This window comes from Salvelinus namaycush, chromosome 2, assembly GCF_016432855.1.
Source record: "Salvelinus namaycush isolate Seneca chromosome 2, SaNama_1.0, whole genome shotgun sequence".
NCBI classification, from domain to species: domain Eukaryota; kingdom Metazoa; phylum Chordata; class Actinopteri; order Salmoniformes; family Salmonidae; genus Salvelinus; species Salvelinus namaycush.
In genome coordinates, this window is record NC_052308.1 from 49,910,912 (window position 1) to 49,937,764 (window position 26,853).

Here is a 26,853-nt window from a genome sequence, read left to right on the forward strand (position 1 = left end):
CACCTTCTGAATAGGGATGCTGTGCCTTTTCCGACTGACAGCTTTTTAGATGGGGTTAATGAATGGTGATAGCCAGGGGTCGAATCTTTAAAGTTAACAAGGGATAGGAGCTACAGTAGCAGGGTCCGGTTGGCATGGCGCCGACAGAGGGCTGCCGCGCTTCTAGTCCTTAGGAAACTTTGCAGTATTTGTTTTTTTATGTTTTATTTCTTACATTGTTAGCCCAGAAAATGTTGCGTTATTACATACAGCCGGGAATAACTATTAGATATCAGAGCAGTGTCAACTTACCAGCACTACGACCAGGAATACGACTTTCTCGAAGCGGATCCTTTGTCCGAACTACCCAGGGCATTTGAGCTGATTCCAGAGGCTGACCCAAAACAACGCTGCCAAAGAAGAGGTAGGCGGAGCGGTCTTCTGGTGCACACACCACCCACCTCTTCCGAGTATATTACTTGCTAATGTCCAGTCTCTAGATAACAAGGTAGACAAAATTAGGTCAAGGGTGACTTTCCAGAGAGACATCAGGGATTGTAACATGCTCTGTTTCATGGAAACATGGCTTTCTCGGGATATGCTGTCGGAGTCGATACAGCCACCTGGATTCTTTGTACGTTGCACCGACAGGAATAAACATCTCTCCAGGAAGAAGGACGGGGTGTATGTTTCATGATTAACGTCTCATAGTGTAATTGTAACAACATAAAGGAACTCAAGTCCTTTTGTTCACCTGACCTAGAATCCTCAATCAAATGCCGACCGTATTATCTCCCAAGAGAATTCTCCTCGGTTATTGTCACAGCCGTGTGTATCCCCCCTCAACCAATATCATGACGGCCCTCAAGGAACTTCACTGGACTTTATGCAAACTGGAAACCATATATCCTGAGGCTGCATTTATTGTAGCTGGGGATTTTAACAAAGCAAATTTGAGAACAAGCCTACCTAAATGCCCGCTTTGAGGATAATACAGTGCCACCTACGCGGCCCGCTACCAAGGACTGTGGGCTCTCCTTTTACGTGGCCGATGTGAGTAAGAGATTTAAACGTGTTAACCCTCGCAAGGCTGTCGGCCCAGACTGCATCCCTAGCCGCGTCCTCAGAGCAAGCGCAGACCAGCTGGCTGGTGTGTTTACGGACATATTCAATCTCTACCTATCCCAGTCTGCTGTCCCCACATGCTTCAAGATGGCCACCATTGTTCTTGTACCCAAGAAGGCAAAGGTAATTGAACTAAATTACTATCGCCCCATAGCCCTCACTTCTGTCATCATGAAGTGCTTTGAGAGGCTAGTCAAGGATCATATCACCTCCACCTTACCTATCACCCTAGACCCACTTCAATTTGCTTACCACCCCAATAGGTTCACAGACGATTCAATCGCCATAACACTGCACACTGCCCTATCCCATCTGGACAAGAGGGATACCTATGTAAGTGTGCTGTTGACTATAGCTCAGCATTCAACACCATAGTACCCTTCAAACTCATCATTAAGCTAGATGTCCTGGGTCTCAACCCCGCCCTGTGCAATTGGGTCCTGGACTTCCTGGCAGGCTGCCCCCAGGTGGTGAAGGTAGGAAACACCATCTCCACTTCGCTGATCCTCAACACATGCTCATTCCCCTCCTGTACTCCCTGTTCACCCATGATTGCGTGGCCATACATGCCTCCAACTCAATCATCAAGTTTGCAGTCGACACAACAGTCGTAGGCTTGATTACCAACAATGACGAGACAGCCTACAGGGAGGAGGTGAGGGCACTCGGAGTGTGGTGTCAGCAAAACAACCTCACTCAACGTCAACAAAACAAAGGAGATGATCGTGGACTTAAGGAAACAGGAGAGGGAGCACCCCCCTATCCACATCGACGAACAGCAGTGGAGAAGGTGGAAAGTTTTAAGTTCCTCGGCATACATATCACGGACAAACTGAAATGGTCCACCCACACAGACAGTGTGGTGAAGTCAAAACAGCGCCTCTTCAACCTCAGGAGGCTGAAGAAATTTGTCTTGTCACCTGAAACCCTCATAAACTTTTACAGATGCACAATTGAGAGCATCCTGTCGGGCTGCATCACCGCCTGGTAAGGCAACTGCACCGCCCACAACTGCAAGGCTCTCCAGAGAGTGGTGCGGTCTGCACAACACATCACCGGGGGCACACTACCTGCCCTCCAGGTCACCTACAGCAACCTATGTCACAGGAACGCCAAAAAGATCATCAAGGACAACAACCACCCGAGCCACTGCCTGTTCACCCCGCTACCATCCAGACGGCGAGGTTAGTACAGGTGCATCAAAGATGGGACCGAGAGACAGAATCTGTTTTTCAGTCTCAAGGCCGTCAGACTGTTAACCTGTCTAGCGGAACCCCTCGCCAACAGCCAATAAAATTGCAGGGTGCCAAATACAAATCAACAAATCTCATAAATCAAATTTCTCAAACATACAGGTATTAGGCACCATTTTAAAGATACAATTCTCGTTAATCCAGCCACAGTGTCTGATTTCAAAAATGCTTTACAGTGAAAGCTCCACAAACAATTATGTTAGGTCACCACCAAGTCACAGAAAAACCCAGCCATTTTTCCCGCCAAAGAGAGGAGTCACAAAAAGCACAAATAGAGAGAAAATGTATCACTAACCTTTGATCTTCATCAGATGACACTCATAGGAGTTCATGTTACACAATACATGTGTGTTTTGTTCGGTAAAGTTCATATTTATATCCAAAAATCCCATTTTACATTGGCGTGTTAGATTCAGTAATTCCAAAACATGCAGTGATATTGCAGAGAGCCACATGAATTCACAGAAATACTCATAATAAATGTTGATGAAAATACACCTATTATACATGAAACTTTAGATACAGCGGTTGCATTAAGGAGAAGTGTGTCAGATTTCAAAAAAACTTTATGGAAAAAGCATAATCAAAGGAACGGCGCTCAGAGCCCAAACTAGCCAGAGAAATATCAGCCATGTTGGGTAGTCAACATTATTCATAAATAGCATTAGAAATATTAACTTACCTTTGATCTTCATCAGAATGCACTCCCAGGTATCGCAGTTCCACAATAAATGCTTGTTTTGTTCAATAATGTGCATCATTTATGTCCATTTATGTCCAATAGCTTCTTTTGTTAGGGCGTTTGGTAAACAATCCAAAAGCGCGATCTGGTCCATTCGGACGAAACGTTCAAAAAGTTATATTACAGGTTGAAGAAACTTGTCAAACTAAGTATAGAATCAATCTTTAGGATGTTTTTATCATAAAAGTTCAATAATGTTCCAACCGGAGAATTCCATTGCCTGTAGAAATGCACTGGAACGAGAGCAACCTCTCAAGTGAAAGCGCATGACTGAGAACGAGGCTGTAGGCAGACCCCCTTACTCAGACATCTCCCATCCGGCCCCCCTTCACATGAGAAGCCTGAAACCACGTTCTAAAGACGGTTGACATCTAGTGGAAGTCTTAGGAAGTGAAAAATAACCCATATCCCACTGTGTATTCGATAGGGGTGAGTTCAAAAACTACAAACCTCAGATTTCCCACTTCCTGTTTAATTTTTTCTCTCAGGTTTTTGCCTGCCATATGAGTTCTGTTATACTCACAGACATCATTCAAACAGTTTTAGAATCTTCAGAGTATTTTCTATCCAATAATAATAATAATATGCAGATATCCCTAGTTACTTTAATAATGTTTACATATTTTGCATGACTCATCTCATATGTATATACTGTATTTTATGCCATCTATTGCATCTTGCCTATGCCGCTTAGTCATTGTTCATCCATATATTTATATGTATATGTGGCCCGATTCAGGGAACTTAGGCGTGTGTCGCTAGTCACGATTTCAATGGAGAGCTTTTTGAACGTTTATTTTATGAAAATGCTTTCATGTGCCTTAATATCAAACGTGTATGTCTTCTGTAAATACGAATTCAATTGTTAAATTACAAGCCTAGTTGGTTTAGCCACAGAGAAAGACTGCAACCTTCCCGCTAGCCATGATTGGCTGAGATAATGAGTGGACTGGAAATGCAGAGAGATGAGTTTGGATTGGTCTGCAGTGTTGCATCTTGTCGATAAAATGAGCTGCTCGTAATGATTAGATACTCCTTTCTACTGCATTTTTTTTTTTTTGATAAACGTTAGCCGTGGAGAACTGCTAATATTTTGCTACTGCTCTCAATAACATTTCTGCCCTGAATTTATCAGGCGCTATCAACAAAGGTCAGTGGAAAAAAGTTGTGATGGACTACTTTCTGGACAACGATCGTGCCGTGCAATGCTGACTCTCTCTGAAAATAAAATGATTTGAAATCAGCGGAACACAACGGGCCAAACAAGCTGTGCAAACTAAACGGGAACAACACCGGGTGTCTTTAAAAAGGGGTTGCAGTCTGCCGTGAACCTTTCATCCATGTATACAGGTAAGAATCTAGTTATAGATTCAGATATTATACATTTGTAATTTTGTCAGAAAGTTGTTTTCATTGCAAGCTAAAGCTTGCTGTTACCTAGCCAGCTGGAGTTCGATTGCTGGCTTGTTAACTAACATTGAACCTAACGTTATTTGGTTAACTTTAGCTTGCTATGACAATCCGTTTGTATTGCTAGTAACGTTACTCTATGGATCGGTATTATAGTTATTTTTTTTGCTTGCTAACGCCACCGCTCATCCATATATTTATATGTACATATTCTTATTCATCCCTTTACATTTGTGTGTATTTGTTTGTATAAGGTAGTTGTTGTGTATTTGTTAGATTACTTGTTAGATTTTACTGCATAGTCGGAGCTAGAAGCACAAGCATTTCGCTACACTCGCATTAACATCTGCATGTGACCAACAAAATTTGATTCGATTTTGAAGACACCAGCTTGCTGTTAGCTAGCTAATGTTAGCTGAGGTTAGGTGGCTGGATTGCTATCTAACATTAGCTTATGTGTATGAGGTGTGTGTAACGTTAGTGATTTCTCAGAATGCCATTTCGCATTGCTTGTTATAGCCTAATGTTAGCTAGCTAACTATCTAACATTGAACCTATTGGTTAACTTTAGCTAGCTATGACAATCGGTTTGTATTGCCAGTTAAAGCTTGCTGTTAGCTAGCCAGCTGACATTAGATGGCAGGCTAGCTACAGTAGCTAACATTACCTGTATGAACTGTGTGTAGTGATGTTATCTCAGAATGCCATTTCGCATCTATTGTATAATTATGCTAAAATATTTGTATGTGGAATCTGTCTTTCAGCATCAATCAGTAGAACCGGCCTGACTCTAATCCGCCAGTCAGTCATCAAAAAGAGAGCTGGCCCAGGCAAGCAAAGGCAGCAGCGCAGTCATCAACTACATGCACCATTTCTTCACCAACTACAGAGTTGCGAAAACACGTGTGTACCTGAATTGTGATAACTGCCGTCGCCAAAACAAGAACAAGTTTGTGCTCTGGTATTGTGCCTGTTGGACCATGCACAAGCTCCACCGCAATCTGGACTTCCTGATCACAGGCCGCACCAAGTGTGCCCCTGACTGGTGCTTCGGCCTCATCAAGCTGTGATTCAGAAAGACCAGAGTGAACACTTTGTCTGAGATTGCTGGTGTTGTGAAGGACATTGTGACGGGTCAACATCCCACAGCTGGTTGGACTGGAGGATAATACGGTGCTGGTGGAAAGCTATAGCTGGCAACCACACCTGACTCTGTACTTCAGGCCGCTAACACAGATCAAGCAGTACCAGCACTTCGGGTGAAAATATTTTCATTGCATTGTATGAAGTTATTCTTCTTATATAAACTTGGGAGGTGAATTGATGTTGTGCAATGTTGTAATGTCTTTGATTTGTTGTTATTATTCCCTGTTTTACAGCTTCGATGCTCTGGAGCCTGGTGGTGTTGTCGCCAAGGAGCGTTCGGACTCAGTTGGGACCAGGTTTTAGCTGCTGCGCACCTCTGACATCCCGTAGATGGTCTGCCTATACAAGCACCACCTGGACTGGACACAGCTAGACAAACTTATCTTTTTGAGAAGATCAGAGTGTTTTGCAACGGACCAGTCATCAGCACTATCTGCAGTGCCTCTATTCAAATGACTCTCTCCTATCACACACGGCATACGTTGCTGCTACAATGTTTGGGGTTTATCCTGCTTCTCAGCCACTTTACCCACGATTGTATGCATATAACTACCTCGTCTATCACTGATATCATTATTGATATTGTTCTTGTACATTCTGTATATTTGATTTATATTGACACTATCTATTTCTGATATTGCTACTATGCAAGTAACCATTTGGCTGTACTATTTACAGCTTCTGTAGAGACCATCCACTTAGCAAGACTTAGCAAAATATTGATATATATATAAAATTTATATTTATGTGTGGTCGTAACATGATTTTGTGACATACCACAACAATATCATGTGACCGTATCAAGTGTCCAGCACACAAATATATGCAGCATGCATCTGTTTATGTACTGTAGATGTGCAAAATAAATAAACATATGTATGGATACTGTGATAAGTGCATGTGTAACAGTATATGTGAATGTTCTGGTGTGAAGGCATTTGGGCAGTGGTGTAAAGTACTTAAATAAAAATACTTCAAAGTACTACTTAAGTAGTTTTTGTGGTATCTGTACATTACTTTATTTATATTTTTGGCAACTTTTACTTTACTACATTTGTAAAGATTTTTTAAAACTTTTTACTCCATACATTTTCCTTGACACCCAAAACTACTTGTTACATTTTGACAGGAAAATGGTCCAATTCACACACTTATCAAGAGAACATCCCTGGTCGTGACTACTGCCTCTGATCTGGCAGCCTCATTAAACGCAAATGCTTTGTTTGTGTTTGTGTTGGAGTGTGCCCCTGGCTATCCATCAAAAAAATATATATATAATAAAAATACAATTGTGCCATCTGGTTTGCTTAATATAAGGAACTTGAAATGGTTTATATTTTTACTTTTGATACTTAAGTACATTGTGCTCCTGGCTATCCGTCAATAAAAAAAATATATAATAAAAATACAATTGTGCTGTCTGGTTTAATATAAGGAATTTTAAATGATTCATACTTTTACTCAAGTATGACAATTTAGTACTTTTTCCACCACTGGATGTGGCTGGGGGTTATAGCATTTCTTTCACATGACCCATCAATTTAGAGTGTATCTGGGTAAGCGTCATCAAATATTCATACAATATTTTTCTGTTGACTTGGAATTTTTCCTTATTGTAGGCTACTACCACTTTCAGTCTTCATTTTTACTATACTACTCACTGTTTAGCACATGACCTCATGTGAATCCTTAAAGAGATGGGTGGGGCTGGCTTAAGAGGGTGTGAACAATGGGTGTAGACAAAGGAAAGCTCTCTAGTAGGTACCAAAACATTCAAAGGTCCTTTTCTCAAAAGTGACTTTACAAGTGTATCACCTTTCAAAGTATAATTACTTTCCCATTTTTCCTCAAAAATGCTGTGTATGATATACCATTTTGTAGTTCTGAGTCTCTACTTTTTTATCCAATGTATAAAAAAAAAATGCTGCACTGTTGTAACTAGATGCACAAGCATTTCGCTACACTCGCAATAACATCTGCTAACCATGTGTATGTGACCAATAAAATGTGATTTTATTTGCTTGTTTCTAGCCTAAAGCATCGCTGATTAAAGTGTAGTTATAGATCGGTTAATATAAGCTGTGTGGTTTGTGCCCTGAATGCTGATTGGCTGAAAGCCGTGGTATATCACACCATATACCACAGGTGTGTGAGAACATTTAATTTTACAATTCTAATTACGTTGGTAACTACTTTATAATAGCAATAAGGCACCTTGGGGGTTTGTGGTATATGGCCAATATACCACGGCTAAGGGCTGTATCCAGGCATTGCGTTATGCATAAAAACATAACGCTTAAATATATTTGGGATATATGTTTTTCCCCCTCAAATTTTTAAGCTAACTAGGGGTGTGCATTTTTTTTTTCAATTCAAGCACTAATAATAGCTAGGCAAAACTTTGTAAAGGTCTCAACGTTATGTTTTTGTAAAGGCCCCATATTTGTTTTTGTTTTTCTGCTCTTTTGCACACCAATATTTTTACTTGCACATCCTCATCTGCACATCTATCACTCCAGTGTAAATTGCTAAATTGTAATTACTTTGCCACTATTGGCCTATTTATTGCCTTAAATCCTTAAGTTGCACACACTGTATACAGATTTTTCTATTGTGTTATTGACTGTGCGGTTGTTTATCCCATGTGTAACTCTGTGTTGTTTTTGTCGCACTGCTTTGCTTTATCTTGGCCAGGTCGCAGTTATAAATTAGAACTTGTTCTCAACTGGCCTACCTGGTTAAATAAAGGTGAAATAAAAAAGAAAGAAAAATGTGCAGGTTGGATTATAGAGACAATCTGGAATTCAAACATCAACAAAACGCTTTTGTTGTCTTTCCTTTTTCTAGCTTGTTTACATGATTTTGGCTTGTATGTCCCTCAGAGTCCTACGGTGAAGTCTAAGAAGATGCCTCCCGGCAGGACCATCCCTCCAATGGGACCAGAGACCAAAGTACTGGTGGTTTGGGTGGAGCGCTACGATGATATCGGTAGGCTAACCTCCTGCTGCGTCACGCTGAAACTGACCTCAATTGGCAGCCATTTTGGTTCTTTATAAAATTATTGGATCCAGTTGATGAGTCTATTCTATAGAACTATTCATTTTGAGATTTTATTGAGAAGTATTTTATAGAATGTCCTCATTTCTGGTAATTACTGACTTCAGTTCATCTTAATAGATTTTGTGCACCTAATTTGTTTTAACCGCAGTGTATGTTGAATTGTTGTATTGTAGAGAACTTTCCCCTGGCTGACCTGCTGGTAGAGACGAGCACTGGAGTGGAAACCACGGCCAACAGTAGCACCTCAACAAGGTACTACAGGCTCCCATCCATCACTACTCAACACAGAGACTGTCTGACATTTTTTCCAGCTGTGAAGTCCTTGCTTCCTCCTCCTTCTGTTCCTCGCCTCCCTCTCAAAGCTCATTGGAAAAGAAGGTCAAGGGAGGGACCATTGGATCGTCAAGGATTTGACAGCTAGAAACTTTTTCAGACATACTTAGAGTTGAGTCAATAGAGAATTGAACTGAGAAAGTAGTTGCTACAACAATTATGGAACATTGCAGATTTGAGGAATTCTCAATCAGTCAAACAATATTATCTTTTACTTATTCATATTCACGAAGTGGTCATATGTTTTTTTTAGCAAGCGAGGGTGACAATGATAAGGACAAAACCCTTGAAATAAAAGTACCCTCTTCTGACATGCTAGGTAGAAGCTCCATGTATATACCACCACCAAGACCAGACAGTTGTCTTTTACAGCAAAGTCCTGTACAAATGGCATGTATTATTAAGTCAGTGCAAGGTGTAGTGATGTGGGCTCAGCATGGTGGCGGGGGGACCAACGGAGTCAGGCGAGTACTAGTGTTTATGTAGCAGAGACAGGGCAGTGTAGGTCAGGGGGCTGGGGATCTTGCCAGGTCAGCATATAGAACAGGAGACAGGCGCAAGGGGTCGAACTAGAGGCCGTACAGAACCAAAGCCTAGCTAATGTGGTTGGTGGCTGACCTCAGAAGGCAGGATGGTAAGAGGTGCTCATAGCGCCTCTGCAGCGGGGACAGTGTCTCATATCTGCTCTGTTCCACCTTTCTTCTCTCCCTCGTCGTCCGATCTGCCTCTCTCCCTCTTTCTCAAATCAATTTTATGTCATATGCGCCGAATACAACAGGTGTAGACTTTACTGTGAAACGCTTGCTTATGAGCACTTTCCCTACAATGCAGAGTTAAAAAGACAATTTAGCAAAAATGGAAATAGTAACACAATAAAATAACAATAATGAGACTATATACTAGGAGTACCGGTACTGAGTCAAGGTGAAGTGGTTTGAGGTAATATGTACATGTATGTTGGTAAAGAAGTGACTGGCCAATCAGGATCGATAATAAACAGAGTAGCAGCAGTGTGTGTGTGTGTGTGTGTGTGTGTGTGTGTGTGTGTGTGTGTGTGTGTGTGTGTGTGTGTGTGTGTGTGTGTGTGTGTGTGTGTGTGTGTGTGTGTGTGTGTGTGTATTGGACGGTCAGTGTAATATGTGTGAGTGGAGTCCAGTGAGTGTGCATAGAGCCGTTGCAAGAGAGGCACATTAATTTCTACCTCTCTCTCTATGCCTGTCCAACCCTCTTCCTCCTCCTCCCCCCCTTCCTCAGACCCACGACGTCCGGTCAGGATGTGCAGGTGATCTTCATCCACCCTCTGAAGACGGGCCTGTTCCGGATCCGCCTGCATGGGGCCCTGGGAAAGTTCAGCATGGTCGTCCCCCTGGTGGACGGCATGGTAGTCAGCAGGAGGTCACTAGGTGAGAGGTTGGGGGTGAGGAGGTGTTTTGGGGCAGGGGTGTGTGTAAAGGTATGGGTAGGGGTGAAAGGTGTGTGTGAGCTATCACGATGACTTGTGACTAGTACAACTGTGTGCGTGCGAGAGCAAACTGCCAGTGTCTGCAAGAGATGCTGCACTCTTCAACAGTGATGGCTGACATACAGTATCACTGTTGAGGAATATAAATTAGTTATGCCAGAGAGAGAGATTGCTACCAGGTGATGATCTTAGAGACCCCAGTCCCCGCTTCTCTTTGTCACACATGCCAAATGTGGGTGTGAGTCATCCCAGATGCAGATGCTTAGCATCAGGCCTAGCTCCACCACGTCTCTCTCCAAGTCGGTGCTGAGCCATTGGTCGCCTCTCTCCCTCTCTTCTATTCCCTCTTTTCTCTCGCTCTGAGTTCCTGGTGAGGCAGACTGTAATAATATATGCAGTTTAGCAGACGCTTTTATCCAAAGCGACTTAGTCATGTGTGCATACATATGGGTGGTCCCGGGAAATCAACCCACTATCCTGGCTCTGCAAGTGCCACATTCAACTGTGTGTGTGTCTCTCCCTCCCACTCCCCCCACTCTACCCCCCTCACTCCCCCCCCATCCCACCTCTCACTCTCTCCCTCCCTCCCAACTCTGTCTCAGGGTTCCTGGTAAGGCAGACAGTGATCAACGCGTGCCGGCGGAAGCGGCTGGAGAGTGACTCGTACAACCCGCCACACGTGCGTCGGAAACAGAAGATCGCTGAGGTGGTGAACCGCTACCGCAACAAGCAGCTGGAGCCCGAGTTCTACACCGCGCTCTTCCAGGAAGTTGGCGTGAGCAGCCTCGACCGTGACCCCACCCCCGATGAACTTTGAAATTTCACCTCCCTCCCCACAAGGACTGCAAAGATTCTTTATATTTATAAATTGTTTCTCTTCTTCTTTACTTTGTTATTTATATTATCAGCACTTGGTGGCCACGTTCCAAGTCGACAATTTTGTTTTTTCCCACCCCGCGCTGCAACACTGCTCATCTGCAACTTACTCTAGTTCTACCCAAGCCTTGTAGGACTCTTTGATGGAGTCTGGTTGTGGCACTAACCTCACCTGGCTGCGAGGCGTCAGGCTTGTGCAAAGGAAGCACCTTTAGCTGTGAGGAGAGGGTATATGCTTAAACAACTGACTATTAACTTGTGACACGGCACGTGGCAAAGTGATTGCTGCCGGCGCTCAATTCAAAATGGTTTCCACTCTGTGGCTGTGACTAGTTCCCACAGCCGTCTCACTGTGGTTTTTCAAGTCCGATTCTTCTGTTTGCTTTTCTATGAAATGCATCAGTCTGTCCATTTCCCATATCTAACAGTTTTTTTTGTTTATTTGTTGTTGGTCTGGAATGGAAAAGAGAGGTCGAAACATCCAACTTTTTCATTGACTAAACAACGACACTACAAAAACTAATATTGACAAAACTCAAATCTCACTTCAGTAAATTGTAATTTTTTTACTTTTGGTTCTCTCTTCCCACATACATAATTGTACCAGTTAGCGAAAATGTAGAATTCTGCTTTTACTTTAAATCTCAGGTAGTTTGAGCCTTTTATATTCATCGGTATCTGGGTTGTTTTCTTTAGGCACGAAAAGGAAAAAAATATATACTTAAATAGGGAGAGAGTAGCGGAACAAGTGTGTTTCCCATTGCAAAGCATTTAGCTAGAGTGCCCTAATGAATGCGACCCTGGTAATGTACTCAATGCACTCCCAACCAACTGTGACTAGAGTCTGCTTTCAATAATGGACTCTTTTGGCATAGAGAAAATACGTCACTGCCTACGCCACTACTTTATCCGCTTGACTAAAATACAAAATAGTAGCTCGCAAGATGAAGATCACGGAGGTCATTTTTAATGAGTGCATTTCGCAAGTGGCTAGTTAGCGTCAACTACCTTAATTGAAACCCCTGCCTGCCAACTGATTTTGAATTGCAACGTTCTGGCATGTCTGCCTCGTCATTTTTTGGGAGAGTCCCCGGATATTTGTTTATTTGCGTTTATTTGTGTTTATTTTCTTATCGACGTAAGCAGCGACGTACAGTAGTTCCTCTACGCCTAAATATTCCATCATTAAAACCAGACCCCAGTCACTGTGTCGCCGAGGGTCGGCTTTTCGAGACTAACAAACTGACCTTGTTTTAGGCATTATTCACTTTTAGTGCACTCGAAAACGTGTGGCATTTCACATTCACTGAAGCTGATGGTAGTCTCGATATGGAACTTCAGGAAGTCAAAATCACTGATGGATTCTACTTTTTTTGGTATGGAATCCTTTATTGGTTTGTTTCTTCCCGTATCAGATAAAAATGCAAAATATGTATAAAATACATTTTGATTATTGATATAAAAAGTGAGTTTCAGTTGATTGTTTGTTATTCACAGTTGGAAAAATTATCATGTTGGATGATTAAAAAAAAATATTTGTCACGAGCACTGTGTTTAACATCCCATTCCAGATGTGATACTTCAGAAGCTGATGCATGCCGAACATTTTATGTCTATAATATTTCCATGCCAATATGTCCAGTCTAAAATCAAAATTCAGAGCATTAAGTCACTAATGTGTCGCTGCAGAGGTTGTACTCATCATTTTTTCCACCAATTAGTGTCTTTATTTGTGCTCGACTTTATTCGAGACGTCATAACAACTCATCGCTATTAAGGGCTGAAACATCAGTTTTATCAAGTTATTTTTGCAATGTTCTGTTAAGGGTTGGACGGATGCAACTGACGCCTCGTTCACTACTGTATATGTCACTGGATCTGTCTTAGACACTGATTTTTATACATTGAACAAAAAATATAAACTCAACATGCAACAATTTAAGATGTTACTTAGTTACAGTTCATATAAGGAAATCAGTTAATTAAAATAAATTATTTAGGCCCTAATCTATGGATTTCACATGACTGGGAATACAGATATGCAGCTGTTGGTCACATATACAGTGCATTCAGAAAGAATTCAGACCCCTTGACTTTTTCCACATTTTGTTACGTTACAGCCTTATCCTAAAATGGATGAAATAATTTTTTCCCTCATTAATCTACACACAATACCCCATATTGACAAAGCAAAAACAGTTTTTTTGCAGCCTTGAGTCTTCTTGTGTATGACTCTACAAGCTTGGCACACCTGTTTTTGGGGAGTTTCTCCCGTTCTTCTCTGCAACTCCTCTCAAGCTCTTTCAGGTTGGATGGGGAGCGTCGCTGGACAGCTATTTTCAGGTCTCTCCAGAGATGTTAGATCGGGTTCAAGTCCTGGCTCTGGCTGGGCCACTCAAGGACATTCAGAGACTTGTCCCGAAGCCACTCCTGTGTTGTCTTGGCTGTGTGCTTAGGGTTGTTGTCCTGTTTGAAGGTGAACCTTCACCCCAGTTTGAGGTCCTGAGTGCTCGGAACAGGTTTTCATCAAGGATCTCTCTGTACTTTGCTCCGTTCATCCTTCCCTCAATCCAGACTAGTCTCCCAGCCCCTGCTGTTGAAAAACATGCCGACAGCATGATGCTGTCACCACCATGCTTCACTGTAGGGATGGTGCCAGATTTCCTCCAGACGTGAGGCTTGGCATTCAGGCCAAAGAGTGCAATCTTAGTTTTATCAGACCAGAGAATCTTGTTAGGTACCTTTTGACAAACTCCAAGCGGGCTGTCATGTTCCTTTTTCTGAGGAGTGGCTTCCGTCTGGCCACTCCACCGTAAAGGCCTGATTGGTGGAGTGCTGCAGAGATGGTTGTCCTTCTGGAAGGTTCTCCCATCTCCACAGAGGAACTCTGGAGCTCTGTCAGAGTGACAATTGGTCACATCCCTGACCAAGGCCCTTCTCCCCCGATTGCTCAGTTATACCGGGCAGCCAGCTGTAGGACGAGTCTTGGTGGTAACAAACTTCTTCCATTGAAGAAAGATGGAGGCCACTGTGTTCTTGGGGACCTTCAATGCAGCAGAAATGTTTTGGTACCCTTCCCCAGATCTGTGCCTTGACACAATCCTGTCTCGGAGCTCTACGGACAATTCCTTCGACCTCATGGCTTCATTTTTGCTCTGACATGCACTGTCAACTGTAGGACCTTATATAGACAGGTGTGTGCCTTTCCAAATCAAGGTCAATCAATTGAATTTACCACAGGTGGACTCCAATCAAGTTGTAGAAACATCAAGGATGATAAATGGAAACAGGATGCACCTGAGCTCAATTGAGTCTCATAGCAAAGGGTCTGAATACTTATGTAAATAGGGTATGGATCAAAAAAACAGTCAGTATCTAGTGTGACCACCATTGGCCTCATGCAGCGCAACACATCTCCTTTGCATAGATTTGATCAGGCTGTTGATTGTGGCCTGTGGAATGTTGTTCTACTCCTCTTCAATGGCTGTGGGAAGTTGTTGGATATTGGTGGGAACTGGAACACGCTGTCATACACGTTGATCCAGAGCATCCCAAACATGCTCAATGTGTGACATGTTGGGTGAGTATGCAGGCCATGGATGAACTGGAAATGTTTTTAGATTGTGTACAGATCCTTGCGACATGGGGCCGTGCATCATCATTCTGAAACATGAATGGCACAACAATGGGCCTCAGGATCTCGTCACAGTATCTATGTGCATTCAAATTGCCATCAATAAAATGCATTGTGTTCATTGTCTGTAGCTTATCCCTGGCATACCATAACCCCACCGCCACCATGGGTCACTCTGTTCACAACGTTGACATCAGCAAACCTCTCTCCCACACAACGCCATATTAATCCGTGAAGAGTACACTTCCCAGCATGCCAGTGGCCATCGAAGGTGAGCATTTGCCCACTGAAGTCGGTTACGATGCCAAATTGCAGTCGGGTCAAGACCCTGGTGAGGACAATGAGCACGCAGTTCAGCTTCCCTGAGACGGTATCTGAGAGTTTGTGCAGCCCAGATCCTGGGCTGGTGTGGTTACACGCGGTCTGTGGTTGTGAGGCCGGTTGGACGTAATAATTCTCTAAAACAAGGTTGGAAGTGGCTTATGGTAGAGAAATGAACATTCAATTCTCTGGTAAAAGCTCTGGTGGACATTCCTGCAACTTTACATGTTGCGTTTAGATTTTGGTCAGTATAAATCTGTTTTTTTATATGTAAAATAATGCAGAACTAGATATTTTGCATGATATTTGAGGTGGTGATCCATTGTGACATTTGGATTTTCTGAAAATAAGATTTCCTCTTTCGTTCCATAGATCACTGATTATGTGTTTCATTTAACTTGAAGAGATTTACATGTTCTTTACTGTTAAAGGAAAAGCTCAATCGTACTAAAGACTGACCAATTTAAAGACTTACTGTATCTGGGGAAGCTAAAAGCTAATTTGAGTTATGTTTTTCCCCCAGAATAATATTAGTAATTTTTTAGGTTATTTGCTTTTTGTCCTGTGTTTTTATGAGGATCAAGAGGGGAAACAAATACAAGAATGTAAATTCAGTAAAATGTTAGCCCAGTCCCAGATCTGTTTGTGCTGTATTAATTCCAACATAAGAATTTGTGCTTTCCAGCACAAACAGATCTGCGACCAGGCTAGTAAAATGTCGCTTAAGGCATTAATTCTGGTGTCAATTTCCTAGTGTCAAGTTTTTTTAATCTGGAATGTCCACTCTATTGCTAATCAAATGGCTTCAATTAATCTCAATTATCAAATTAAATCGATACTCTAGCCAGCTATTGTGCTCTGCAAATATTCTACCATCTCGATGGAGCCACATGGAACTGAACTAGATTTTGTCCTGTTCTTCGTAAACGCCTAATTTTGTTCTGTAAATATTGAAGGTATAAACTTGAATAAAGTTGGAAGATATGTACATACTGAGCGTACATTTCAGTCGTCTGTCCCTCCACGAAAGGCACAAAAATGGCTTGTTTGTATTTATGCCGTTTTATTATGTGTCCATAAGAAACACATTGAATATTGAATGTAACACAATGTAACGAATAAAGATTTTAATTAACTTCTTATGATTTTTATGCTGTGTGGTTCTCTTCTTACACAGTTGTAGTTCAAATAGTCTGTTTCTATCACTTTTTAAATAAACAGAACTTGATGAGCAGAAAACACGGACAATGATGAACTCATGTTATTTCATACCTTTCTGTGTTGCCTGAGAGTTGACCGACCATGCTTAAACAAATGTTTTAACCTTTCCAAAACTAATTATTGTGTTTCACCTAAACTGCCCTACTCAGACTTAGTGGTAGTCACGCCCATAAAAATGTAATTACAGTAGAATTATAGTAATTGTTTTACGTAGTCAAATGGGGCTATAACTTTATGTTCTCATATGAATAGGCCAATAAAAGCGTAGGCCAGTTGGAATTTATGTTAATCTCCCATTCCAAATAAAGATAGGAATTATAAACCGGTAGACACTGATCTTGGGTCAGTTTTGCATTTTCCCACTAAGGGTTAGGATTAGTAATGCTAGATAAAAGCTGATCCTAGGGGAAAAGTTACCCCTTAGGCAACAATCTATCTTTGTGTGACTGGAGCCAGTGGGGGGCAGCAGAGAATCAAGTTGTATTGGTCATGCTTTGTAAACAACAGGTGTAGACTAACATTTAAATGCTTACTTACGGTCCTTTTACAACACTTCAAGATAGAAATACAAATTAGAAATAGTGAGATGAGGAATAAATACACAGTTAATAAAAATGAGTAAAAATACCATGGCTATAGTGCATTCGGAAAGTATTCAGACCCCTTGACTAACATTTTGTTACTTCAATTTTTTTTAAATGTAACCTTTGTTTAACTAGGCAAGTCAGTTAAGAACAAATTTTTATTTACAATGACGGCCAAACCTTCCCCTAACCCGTACAACGCTGGGCCAATGTGCGCCGCCCTATGAGACTTCCGATCACGGCTGGTTGTGATACAGTCCGGAATCGAACCAGGGTCTGTAGTGATGCCTAGCACTGAGATGCAGTTCCTTAGACCACCGCGCCACTCAGGAGCTGAGTGAACTGGTTCGATTTCGGACTGTATCACAGAACTGTCTAAGGAACCGCCACTCTCACCGCGCCACTCAGGTCTTATTCTAAAATTGATTAAATGATGAGGAAAAAACATAAATCCACACAATACCCTATCATGACAAAATGAAAACAGGTTTTTAGACATTTTTGCAAATGTATTAAAAATAAAAAACAGAAACCTTATTTACATAAGTATTCAGACCTTTTGCTATGATACTTGAAATTGAGCTCAGGTGCATCCTGATTATCCTTCAGATGTTTCTACAACTTGATTGGAGTCATCCTGTGGTAAATTCAATTGATTGGACATGATTTGGAAAGGCACACACCTGTCTATATAAGGTCCCACAGTTGACAGTACATGTCAGAACAAAAACCAAGCCATAAGGTCGAAGGAATTGTCCGTAGAGCTCCGAGACAGGATTGTGTCAAGGCACAGATCTGGGGAAGGGTACCAAAACATTTCTGCTGCATTGAAGGTCCCCAAGAACACAGTGGCCTCCATCTTTCTTCAATGGAAGAAGTTTGTTACCACCAAGACTCGTCCTACAGCTGGCTGCCCGGTATAACTGAGCAATCGGGGGAGAAGGGCCTTGGTCAGGGATGTGACCAATTGTCACTCTGACAGAGCTCCAGAGTTCCTCTGTGGAGATGGGAGAACCTTCCAGAAGGACAACCATCTCTGCAGCACTCCACCAATCAGGCCTTTACGGTGGAGTGGCCAGACGGAAGCCACTCCTCAGAAAAAGGAACATGACAGCCCGCTTGGAGTTTGTCAAAAGGTACCTAACAAGATTCTCTGGTCTGATAAAACTAAGATTGCACTCTTTGGCCTGAATGCCAAGCCTCACGTCTGGAGGAAATCTGGCACCATCCCTACAGTGAAGCATGGTGGTGACAGCATCATGCTGTCGGCATGTTTTTCAACAGCAGGGGCTGGGAGACTAGTCTGGATTGAGGGAAGGATGAACGGAGCAAAGTACAGAGAGATCCTTGATGAAAACCTGTTCCGAGCACTCAGGACCTCAAACTGGGGTGAAGGTTCACCTTCAAACAGGACAACAACCCTAAGCACACAGCCAAGACAACACAGGAGTGGCTTCGGGACAAGTCTCTGAATGTCCTTGAGTGGCCCAGCCAGAGCCCGGACTTGAACCCGATCTAACATCTCCGGAGAGACCTGAAAATAGCTGTCCAGCGACGCTCCCCATCCAACCTGAAAGAGCTTGAGAGGAGTTGCAGAGAAGAACGGGAGAAACTCCCCAAAAACAGGTGTGCCAAGCTTGTAGAGTCATACACAAGAAGACTCAAGGCTGCAAAAAAACTGTTTTTGCTTTGTCAATATGGGGTATTGTGTGTAGATTAATGAGGGAAAAAATTATTTCATCCATTTTAGGATAAGGCTGTAACGTAACAAAATGTGGAAAAAGTCAAGGGGTCTGAATTCTTTCTGAATGCACTGTATATGTGACCAACAGCTGCATATCTGTATTCCCAGTCATGTGAAATCCATAGATTAGGGCCTAAATAATTTATTTTAATTAACTGATTTCCTTATATGAACTGTAACTAAGTAACATCTTAAATTGTTGCATGTTGAGTTTCCCCAAGAACACAGTGAACTCCATCATTCTTAAATGGAAGAAGTTTGGAACAACCAAGACTCTTCCTAGAGCTGGCCGCCCGGGGCAAACTCAGCAAAAAAAACGTTTGCGTCGAGAGTTAAGTTCCTTAGTGTCCACATCACCAACAAACTATCATGGTCCAAACACACCAAGACAGTCGTGAAGAGGGCATGACAACCTCTTTTCCCCTCAGGAGACTGAAAATATTTGGAATGGTTCCCCAGATCTTCAAAAAGTTCTACTGCTGCACCATCGAGAGCATCCTGACCGGTTGCATCACCGGCGCTACAGAGGGTAATGCGTACAATTAATCAAATGGCCACCCGGACTATTTACATTGACCCTCCCCCCCAACTACTCGCTGTTTATTATCACTTTAACCCTACCTACATGTACAAATTACCTCGACTAACCTGTACCCCCCCACATTGACTCGGTACCCCCTGTATAAAGCCTCGTTTTTGTTATTTTATTGTGTTAACCATTTTATTATTTTTTACTTTAGTTTATTTCCTAAATATTTTCTTAACTATTTGTTAATCTGCATTGTTGGTTACAGGCTTCTAAGTAAGCATTTCACGGTGAGGTCTACACCTGTTGTATTTGGTCAATGTGACAAATATAATGTTATTTGAAAAGTATTCAATAGACATGTATAAAAGCAACAGATACCATTAATAAGAAGGGGCTAGAAGCATCTTATTTGGTGAGCTACCGAGTGGCTAGGACAGGCAAGCCCCATACTATTATGGAGGACTTAATTCTTCCTGCTGCCGTGGATATGGCTGGGAAAAGGCCCCAAAAAACTACACAAACAATCCCTTCATCAAACACTGTTTCACGACGAATCAGTGACATGACAGGAGATGTTTTGAAACAATTACTGCTTCAGCTGGATGAGTCAACAGACGTGGCGGGCCTGGCACAGCTCCTGGTATATGTCCGTTACATTTATGGGGGGTCAATTAAGGAAGACATCCTCTTCTGCAAACCACTGGAAACCAGGACAACAGGAAAATGGACTTTGGTGGTCAAGATGTGTTGGTATCTGTACTGATGGCGCAAAAGCCATGACAGGGAGACGTAGTGGAGTGGTAACGCGCGTGCAAGCAGTTGCTCCTGACGCCAATTGGGTACACTGCAACATCCTCCGAGAGGCTCTTGCTGCCAAGGGAATGCCTGACAGCTTGAAACACGTTTTGGACACGACAGAAAAAATGGTTAACTTTGTTAAAGCAAGGCTCCTGAACTCTTGTGTATTTTCTGCATTATGCAATGATATGGGCAGTGACCATGTATCACTTTTACAACATACAGAAGTGCGCTGGTTATCAATGGGCAAAGTATTGACACGTTTTTTGAAATGAGAGACGAGCTTAAAGTTTTCTTTACTGACCATAATTTTCACTTATCTGACTGCTTGCATGATGACAAGTTTCTCACACAACTGGCCTATCTGGGTGATGTTTTTTCTCGCCTGAATGATCTGGATCTAGGATTACAGGGACTCTCTGCAACTATATTAAATGTGCGGGACAAAATTGAGGCTATGATTAAGAAGTTGGAGCACTTTTCTGTCTGCATTAATAAGGACAACACACAGGTCATTACATCATTGTATGATTTTTGAGTGCAAATTAACTCAAGCTTATGGACCATGTCAAATGTGATATTGCGAAGCAACTGAGTGAGCTGGGTGCGCAATTACACAGGTACTTTCCAAAAACAGACGACACAAACAACTGGATTCGCTATCTGTTTCATTCCCTGCCTCCAGTCAACTTACCGATATCTGAACAAGAGAGCCTCATCAAAACTTCAACATGCGGTTCTGTGAAAATTGAATTTAATCAGAAGCCACTGGCAGATTTCTGGACAGGGATGTGCTCAGAGTTTCTTGCCTTGGAAAATTGGGGTGTTAAGACGCTGATGACCTTTGCAACCACGTGCCAAAAAAAGAAACGTCCTCTCACTGTCAACTGCGTTTATTTTCAGAAAACTTAACTTAACATGTGTAAATATTTGTATGAACATAACAAGATTCATTAACTGAGTTTCTGTCTGAACAAGTTCCACAGACATGTGACTCACAGAAATTGAATAATGTGTCCCTGAACAAAGGGGGGGTCAAAATCAAAAGTAACAGTCAGTATCTGGTGTGGCCACCAGCTGCATTAAGTACTGCAGTGCATCTCCTCCTCATGGACTGCACCAGATTTGCCAGTTATTGCTGTGAGATGTTACCCCACTCTTCCACCAAGGCACCTGCAAGTTATTGGACATTTCCGGGGGTGAATGGCCCTAGCCCTCACTCTCCGATCCAACATGTCCAAGATGTGCTCAATGGGATTGAGATCCGGGTTCTTCGCTGGCCATGGCAGAACACTGACATTCCTGTCTTGCAGGAAATCACGCACAGAATGAGCAGTATGGCTGGTGGCATTGTCATGCTGGAGGGTCATGTCAGGATGAGCCTGCAGGAAGGGTACCACATGAGGGAGGAGGATGTCTTCCCTGTAATGCACAGCGTTGAGATTGCCTGCAATGACAACAAGCTCAGTCCGATGATGCTGTGACACACCGCCCCAGACCATGACGGACCCTCCACCTCCAATCGATCCCGCTCCAGAATACAGGCCTCAGTGTAACGCTCATTCCTTCGACGATAAACGCAAATCCGACGAATACGATCAGCTGTCTGTCCTGTCTCCCTGTAGCACTGTCTTAGGCATCTCACAGTACGGACATTGCAATTTATTGCCCTGGCCACATCTGCAGTCCTCATGCCTCCTTGCAGCATGCCTAAGGCACGTTCACGCAGATGAGCAGGGACCCTGGGCATCTTTCTTTTGGTGTTTTTCGGAATCAGTAGAAAGGCCTCTTTAGTGTCCTAAGTTTTCATAACTGTGACCTTAATTGCCTACCGTCTGTAAGCTGTTAGTGTCTTAACGACGATTCCACAGGTGCATGTTCATTAATTGTGTATGGTTAATTGAAAAAGCATGGGAAACCCTTTACAATGAAGATCTGTTAAGTTATTTGGATTTTTACCAATTATCTTTGAAAGACAGGGTCCTGAAAAAGGGCCGTTTCTTTTTTTGCTGAGTTTATGTGAGAGTGGATTCTCGGCCCTCACTAGCATGAAAACTAAAGACAGGCAAATGATTTAATACTGAGACTCTCTACAATACAACCCAACACTGCAGAGTTATATGTGCATCCTTTCCAGAACACCCTTCTCATTAACCTGTGGTGAGTTATTCACAATTTTCGATGAACAAATAAGGTTTTATATGTAAGATGGTTAGAGCAAAGTATTGATTATTATATTATTATTTGTGCCCTGGTCCTATAAGAGGTCTTTGTCACTTCCCACGAGCCGGGTTGTGACAAAAACTCACATTAATTCTTAAGTTTAATAAATGTATCGTATAGTGTGTGTTTGGCAGAATTACAATGATGGCAAAAAACAACATTTGAGAGTGCGCTGATCCTGGTGCTAGAGGGGGTACGTAGCTGGAGGTTGAATGTTTGAAGGGGTACGGGACAATACAAAGTTTGGGAACCTCTGGTCTATTGGTATAAGACATGCTTAAAAAAATGATGTCCAGCAAGTTATTCTAGTCTATCTTTTCCTGCATGGAACTCCAAGAGCTAAGGAGCGTTTTTTAAGGTTAGGCCAGCGGAGAGTCGAAGGCAACAAGTTAGAAGCTTATTATGCATAACCCATCATTAATTAGACAAATATAAGGCTAATACTGCATTGAATGTATTACCTGAAAGAGGTAGGCTAGAATATATATATATATATAGGGCTATATATCAATCTTGAACAGGACTATCTATTTTGGATGCAATTTGAATGGAGTTGATGGAGAGACAGAAAGACTGCGAGAGAGTGATCATGTGTGCACTGTTTAAAGGAATGATATTCGAATGATAGGCTGTTTTAAAACTCTGGGGCGGCAGGTAGCCTAGTGGTTAGAGCATTGGACTAGTAACCGAAAGGTTGCAAGATCAAATACCCGAGCTGACAATGTAAAAATATGTCGTTCTGCCCCTGAACAAGGCAGTTAGTCCACTGTTCCTAGGCCATCATTGAAAATAAGAATTTGTTCTTAACTGACTTGCCTAGTTAAATAAAGGTAAAAAAATTAAAAAAATGTATATATAATCTTTGCAATTAAAAAAACAAGGTGACCCCTGAAAGCCAGATGGAGATGGATAAATTACACTCAAATGTGGTCTTTATATTACTGTAGCATAGGCTATCACAAGAAAAAAAGTTACCATGATGAGTGATACTGTAGGTCTACATGCATTGTGAACAGTGCTCTACACAGAGATGGGCTGTCTGTCCCCACCCTGCGCATTGATTCATCATGCATAGGCCGTAGAGAAGCCAGATTTAGACATTGCATGTAATTTAAGTTACATTTCACGCCATGCTGTTCATATAAATAATTTATTATAATTAACCAGTTTCTCAGTTATTTATCCTAGGAAAAGGGAATGTTTTTGGGCGGTAAATCCTGGTGGATCTCGGAAACCGGGTTCCCTCCATTCAACCCTAGTGTGAATATTTTCTGATGGCACTTTACCTTGTCCTTAGGACCATAATGTAAAGTGAAATGTGAGCTGATACCATAACGGCAATGTATCTAAACAACACAACGTTGTCCTCAAAACAACGCACCTAACGCATGGTTCTCTTCTCTATGGTTTTTAAGTGGTCCCCGCGGCCTTCACACACAGCCCTATGCAGCTCAAGAGTGTTAATTCACACTCACAGCAGCTCATAACGCCTAGAATTGGTGTGAGCGGGGGGGTGGCTAACTATGCAGGTAACCTTCAAATAACTACACTCCTTTTTTTAAATCATTCATTCTGAGCCAGTTGGAATATTGCCAAATAGAACGACGTAGCATATTATACCGCACAGTTATTTATAAAGCATTATAAGGCCTCGTGCTCAATGCATTAATACTGTATGCTCAAAGTAAAGTGTTACCATTAAGGCAATACAACATAGCTGGTAGGAATGTGATAGACAGAATGTGACAGTGTTTGTAGATTAACATAGATGATGAGAGACAGGGAGGCTGCACAAAATGACATTGAGCAGGTACTGTACAAAGGTAAGATTTGAACAAAGCTAAATTGGTAAGATTTAAATATTTTCATCTTTAGCTGCAATTTTAGTGGCTTATATTTAAGCAATAAGGCCCGAGGGGGTGTAGTAAATGGCCAATATACCACGGCTAAGGGCTGTTCTTATGCACGATGCAACGCAGAGTGCTAGGACACAGCCCTTAGCCGTGGAATATTGGGCATATATCACAAACCCCCGAGGTGCCTTATAAACTGGTTACCAACGTAATTAGAGTAGTAAAGATAAATGTTTTGTCATACCCATGGTACATGGTCTGATATACCACGGCTTTCAGCCAATCAGCATTCAGGGACCGAACCACCCAATTTACAATCCATAACATACTCTCTAGCTGTACTTAAAAGCATGGCAATGCTTTCTGTAGCGGAGTTTGGTGAGAAATGCTAGAAGATATATAGTCTGTGTCTCAAATATACAGTCTCTATCCCCTATATAGTGCACTACTTTTGACCAGATATAGTTAACTAAATAACTGAATGTTTTTCGCACAGTCAATCTCCAGCCATACTGATGCCGGAGGAATTTTTATCCACTATTCTGGGACATTCAGACAAATTTGCTGAGTCATGGTCTGCCTCTTGGGGAGTAGTTTATCGTTATTTACGTTCCTCCTCCACCTCCCTACCCCCCACTGTACGCTCCTGCTGAATGTGCACCCCCCTCACCACGTCCACGACCCCCCCCCCCCCCCCCGGTCCTTCCTGACCCGGTCAACCTCTATGGCTTGATGCGGCCCCTTCGTCAATGTCAAAACCCCACATTAACTGGCAACCCGCAGTCGACCCCCACAATACCTGGCAACCACAGCAGTGGTATAGCTGCAGTGGTGGTGCCTTGCTTTCTCTCTCCCAGTGTGGGGATGGGTCAGCATCTTGGCAAGGTCTGCAAAGGCCTGGGCCAGTTCCATGCCACATCATCTTAGCCCTCCGAAGCACTGCTGCAACCCGTTATGCTGCACTTTTCTATCCCCAAATCACCCCTTTTCTTCTCAATGTCAGCAGTGTTTCAGTGGATTTTAAAATTAAGAAGGGGGTGGAAAAATGCCCTCTTTTCAATTTTATGCGCACAACCGAAAAGTGGAGGTAAGCTATGGTCCCTGGGACCACAGTGTTGATAAAACCAGGAGGACAGAGAGGATGGAGGGAAAGGACTGCAATATTACATGTTATAAGCAGCCTTTATAATGTCTTTGTCACGACTTCGACCGAGGCAGGCTCTCCTTCCCGTGCGGGTGGCGTTCGGCGGTCGTCGTCACCGGCCTATTAGCTGCTACTGATCCTTTTCTCCCCCTCCCTATGTGGTTATTGGGTTCACCTGTTGTGTATTAGGGTTAATTAGTTGGGCTTATTAGTCAGCCGGCCCGCACGTTTCTTTGTGCGGGATTGTTTGTAAGTAGTGGTGTTGGTTTTGTGCTACGTGTTTTCTGGACTGTGTTCCTTTCCCCCGTGTCTGGGGTTGGTTAAATAGTACACCCAGTGTGTTAGTAGGGTGGCTTAGTTTGCCCGTGTTCATTAAAGAACATTTTGTATTGGCACCTGCTGTTTCCTGCGTTTTGACTCCACACTCCGACACCCAGGCCTTACAGAATCCCGCACCCGAATGAGTCAGCAGGAGCAGCGGCCAACCCTCTCCCATCGATGGAGGAACGGGTGCTCCAGCATACCACTGTTCTCCACCGTATTGGATCAGCGATGGATTCGATGATGGAGCGAATGGACCGATGGGAGAGGAGTGGTTTCCTCTCTCCACCTTCGGCTCCTCCAGCCCAGGACTCTCCATTCCTCGGCTCCAGCGCTCTCCGTCTGACACTCCCGAGGGATTATGATGGATCGGCGGCGGGGTGCCAGGGGTTCCTACTCCAACTGGAACTGTACCTTGCCGCCGTAAGACCCACTCCCTCGGGAGCGGAGAGGGTGAGTGTCCTCGTATCCTGCCTCACGGGTCGTGCTCTGGAGTGGGCCAACGCAGTCTGGAATGGCCCAGACTCGGCGAAGGAGCATTACCCAGAGTTCACCCGCCGTTTTCGGGCCGTATTTGACCATCCTCCAGAGGGCCGAGCGGCGGGAGAACGACTGTTCCACCTTAGGCAGGAGAAGAGGAGCGCCCAGGATTACGCGCTGGAGTTCCGGACCCTGGCTGCAGGATCTGGGTGGAACAACAGGGCCCTTATTGATCACTACCGGTGTAGTCTCCGGGAGGACGTCCGCAGGGAGCTAGCATGTCGGGACACCGCTCTTTCTCTGGATGAGCTGATTGACATGTCCATCCGTCTGGACAATCTGCTGGCTGCCCGCGGGCGTTCTGAGAGGGTCCTGTACGTTCCACCACCCAGCCCCTCCGCTCCTATTCCGATGGAGTTGGGAGGGGCTGGGCCGAGGGATACCGGAGGAGGAGGCTCTCCCTGCACCAGCTGTGGTCGGAGAGGACACACGGCCGATCGGTGCTGGGGGGGTCCGTCTGGGAGTCGAGATGGCAGGCGGAACGCTTCTCGATCACCCCAGGTGAGTCAGCACCAAACTCACCCAGAACCCCCTGTTAGTCACATGTTTGTCTTG

The 26,853-nt window shown here is 43.2% G+C and overlaps 1 protein-coding gene across 1 annotated transcript in view; it reads left to right on the forward strand.

Moving 5' to 3' along the window:
- Positions 1-12,931, forward strand: part of LOC120064336 (ral GTPase-activating protein subunit beta-like) — an 80,802-nt gene extending 67,871 nt beyond the window's left edge. The window contains exons 27-30 of the mRNA XM_039014851.1: positions 8,538-8,643; positions 8,889-8,967; positions 10,303-10,451; positions 11,113-12,931. Coding sequence (XP_038870779.1) covers positions 8,538-8,643; positions 8,889-8,967; positions 10,303-10,451; positions 11,113-11,327 — 549 coding nt within the window. The 3' untranslated portion in view covers positions 11,328-12,931. The remainder of the gene's footprint in view (positions 1-8,537; positions 8,644-8,888; positions 8,968-10,302; positions 10,452-11,112) is intronic.
- The last annotated feature ends 13,922 nt before the right edge of the window (positions 12,932-26,853 follow it).